Source organism: Grammomys surdaster, unplaced genomic scaffold (assembly GCF_004785775.1).
Source record: "Grammomys surdaster isolate TR1022 unplaced genomic scaffold, NIH_TR_1.0 724, whole genome shotgun sequence".
In the NCBI taxonomy this organism is placed as follows: Eukaryota; Metazoa; Chordata; class Mammalia; order Rodentia; family Muridae; genus Grammomys; species Grammomys surdaster.
Window position 1 is genome coordinate 184,106 of NW_021605143.1, and position 3,955 is coordinate 188,060.

Consider the following 3,955-nt stretch of genomic DNA (forward strand, 5'->3'; position numbering starts at 1 on the left):
AGTATTCCAGCTTGTTTTCTCCCACATGCAAGCCTTTCTCCCTGCACTGGGAATACCCAGAATGCGGAGGCCAAGCCCTGCTTCAGCTCCAGAGTCTTTACCCTCCGATCACTGTTCACTCTCACCCCATCCTGGCCAGGCTCTGGGGTGGAAACGTTGACCTTTCAATGAAGACAGGACCTCATCTGCCTGCCTTTTAGCTAGGGGAGACAAGAAGAAGGTTTTAGGGACAGACTCCCTCAAAGGAAGAGACAGACCAGACACTATGCTGAAAGCCAGGCCAGATATCCAGGCTCATAGCCCAGGTGAGCCCCTTTCAGAAAAGGGTTCAGAGAACATGCTCCAAGAAATTCTCTTGCCCTTCTCTACCAGAGACCAAGGGAGGGGCAGAGACCAGGGGAAGCTTGTAAAGGACTTTGAAGATGAAACAGGCCTGTAGCCAAAGATTGTTGACACAGCCACACTAGGAGTTGGAGCTTAAGAGGCCAGGCGCTGCCAAGCCAATAAAATACAGCTATTGTCTCTTCTTGGTCCCTTTTATATGCCAGCATGTGCTGGCATATAAAAGGGCCTTCAATGACCCAGGGAACACAAGGCCTCAGCTCCAAACACTGTCAACTTCTCTCCTCTTCGCACGCGTCCTCTCCTCGACCATGACCTGTGGCTTTCCAACTGGAAACTTCAGCTGCGCCTCAGCCTGTGGGCCCAGGCCCGGACGATGCTGCATCTCTGCAGCTCCCTACAGGGGCATCTCCTGCTACCGCGGACTCTCAGGGGGCTTCGGCAGCCGCAGCGTATGCGGGACCTTCCGCTCTGGCTCCTGTGGACGCAGCTTCGGATACCGCTCTGGAGGCATCTGCGGGCCCAGCCCCCCCTGCATCACCACAGTCTCTGTCAATGAGAGCCTGCTCACTCCCCTCAACCTGGAGATCGACCCCAATGCTCAGTGTGTGAAGCATGAGGAGAAGGAGCAGATCAAGTGCCTCAACAGCAGGTTCGCGGCCTTCATCGACAAGGTGGGTGTGGCCTGGAGCATGTGCACAGTCAGTGCTGGGCACTGAAGGGAAATCAGAGTGAAGACATACCCATAGAACCCCCAAGGCCAAAGAGACACAGACAGACAGGAACTGGAAGCAGTACCTTTCAGTCTGGTGTGGGGGAAAAAAACCTGACGGCATCCTTAGAACTTGGAGCAGGACCTACAGAGCCCAGGCCTCACCTTTCCAGTGTGCAAGACCATGTAGATGCTTGTATGGGAAGCAGGGTGTCCTAAACATGTCAGGGTCAACTGTGAAGACTGCCTGAGGGCTTATCTCTCACAGGGCCTTTTGAATCTCATGTAGCCACTGGGGCCAGTGTGCTCTGTGGGAGCTTCTGCATTTGGAGCTAAGCACGCAGGCCTGCGCTATAGCCACAGCCTGGTTCCTCAGGGCCTTATGCAGAGCCAGGATGACCACAAGCCTGCAGCTGTCTTCCCAGAATCCAGGCACCCACATGTAGCTGAGGCGTGAATACAAGCTCCAAGGAGAGAGAAGTCGAGGGGTTGGGGAGAGTTGTCCAGAGCTGGCACACATGAGACACTAAAGGAAGCACAAGGAAGAACTTACCAAGGATATGGTGAGGCCATTAAACACAGGCATCTGAATCTAGGAGTGATGGGGAGATGGGGGCCGGATAGTCTGTAATAATGATGGTGAAGATACGGCCCCGGCCAACCAACAGTCTCTCCCTGTAGTTAAGCAACGTCCTGGTCCTTCAATCTCACTCTTGAACTTAGAAACACAAGGCATTCCTGCACTTGAATCCCAGGTGTTCATTATTCTAATTGTGCTGTTGTTGCAGGAATCCTGTAATCTGCACACACTGGTTCACTTTCCAGAATTTACAGTCTGCCTTTCTAAACAGGTTCACCCTTCCAGTCCCAGGCTGACTCTCACAGCTGCCTTGGCTGTGCTGTCTTCTTGAGGTAGAATGTCTCTCTGTACCTTACTAAAAGGTGCTTTAGCCACCCTACTCTGTGGAAGGTTGGGAGCTTTATCCAAAGTCATGGACTAAGAAGAGGCAGAGTCTGGACTGGGTTAAGCATGTTCAGAGACACCAGGTGAACTGACTGATGTTAGGTCTCAGGAAGGAGTTCCAGGTTACCACCTGCCTTCAGCCTCAGTGTGGCTGTGGAGAAGACATGCCAGCAAGGGAGGGCATCACACACACACACACACACACACACACACACACACACACACACACACCTGTCCTCTGATTCTGCAAGAGTCTGTCCTCAGACTTTAACTCTGGATGGCAGGTGCGCTTCCTAGAGCAGCAGAACAAGCTGCTGGAGACCAAGTGGCAGTTCTACCAGAACCGCAAGTGCTGTGAGAGCAATGTGGAGCCTCTGTTCGAGGGCTACATCGAGACACTGAGGCGTGAGGCTGAGTGCGTGGAGGCCGACAGCGGGAGGCTGGCCGCCGAGCTCAACCATGCTCAGGAGGCCATGGAGGGCTACAAGAAGAGGTAAGGGCCACTGGGGAGTCTTGACAGGAGCTCCCTGGGAACAGAAGAGCTGGCTTGTGTTTAGGGTCACTGCCTGACTAGGTCAGGAAGCCCACCCCTGCCTTATCAATCAAGGAGCCCTCTCCATGTCTTCCTTCAGACAAAGGATCCCTGTCCTTCACAGGGTTCTCATCATCCCCTTTAAGTAGCGCAAGGTAGCCTACCTTTCTTCACCTAACTTTCCTGGTCTCCAGAACTAACCCTTCAGTCCCTGGATATTGTTTTTAGGGTTCCCTCCACCACTCTCCACCAATACTGCCACACACCCCATAGACATAGCAGGGTGCTACCAATCCATCCAGCAGTGTGCATGGTCCTTGCGGGGTGGAGTCTACTGGGATGTGAGCATGACATGGTCATGTATGGATACAGTTCCATGTGACACAGCCATGATGGATGGACAACAGGCCTCAGAAAGCTTCTGCTCCTCAAAGGAACTGACCAGCCTTCTTCACTGGCATGCTCTGCTATAGCCTCTGCCTCCTATCCCCGTCCCTGAGCAGACCTTCCCTCAGAGTGGTCCCTTGGCTCAGTCCAAGAAGAGATAATAGACAAAGTGCTAACCAAGGGCTCGGAGGAAATGGTGAGGAAAAACAGCCAGCTCAGTCTCCTGAACCTTAGACATACACTCACACATGCATGTTCACATGCATGTGCATGCACACACACACACTCACACGTGTGTGTTCACACACAAATGCATGTTCGCATACACACACATGCATGTTCACATGCATGTGCATGCACACACACACTCACACATGTGTGTTCACACACAAATGCATGTTCGCATACACACTCACACATGCATGTTCACATGCATGTGCATGCACACACACACTCACACGTGTGTGTTCACACACATGCATGTTCGCATACACACTCACACATGCATGTTCACATGCATGTGCATGCACACACACACTCACGTGTGTGTGTTCACACACAAATGCATGTTCGCATACACACTCACATATGCATGTTCACATACATGCACACAAACACGTATGTATGTACAAATGCACAGCTTTCAAATACCACTATCCTGTCTCTACTGCAAAGACCCAATGTGCTCACAGGCCTGTGACTGGAGTGTGACCCCTCTCAGATTCTCTAAGGAGGCCTATAGTTCAGGCTGCTCTGTGGACTGGCTTCATGGCTGTTTGGGTAAGGCCTTCTTTCCCTTCTGCCTCAGGTATGAAGAAGAAGTTTCACTCCGGGCCACAGCAGAAAATGAGTTTGTGGCTCTGAAGAAGGTAAGTGATTGAAGTCCCTGGACAGTTCCACCCAACCCTGTCCCCTCTGTCCTGCAACTCAGCAGCCAGATGCCTCCAGCCTAAGGGAAAGCTAACTTCATGGCTGTCTGCAAACCCCAATAGGATGTGGACTGTGCCTACCTGCGCAA

At 52.3% G+C, this 3,955-nt stretch overlaps 1 protein-coding gene across 1 annotated transcript in view; it reads left to right on the plus strand.

Moving 5' to 3' along the window:
- The first annotated feature begins 653 nt into the window (after positions 1-653).
- Positions 654-3,955, plus strand: part of LOC114633667 (keratin, type II cuticular Hb1-like) — a 7,374-nt gene continuing 4,072 nt past the window's right edge. The window contains exons 1-3 of the mRNA XM_028782266.1: positions 654-1,016; positions 2,303-2,511; positions 3,746-3,806. Of these exons, the coding sequence (XP_028638099.1) occupies positions 654-1,016; positions 2,303-2,511; positions 3,746-3,806 (633 nt within the window). The remainder of the gene's footprint in view (positions 1,017-2,302; positions 2,512-3,745; positions 3,807-3,955) is intronic.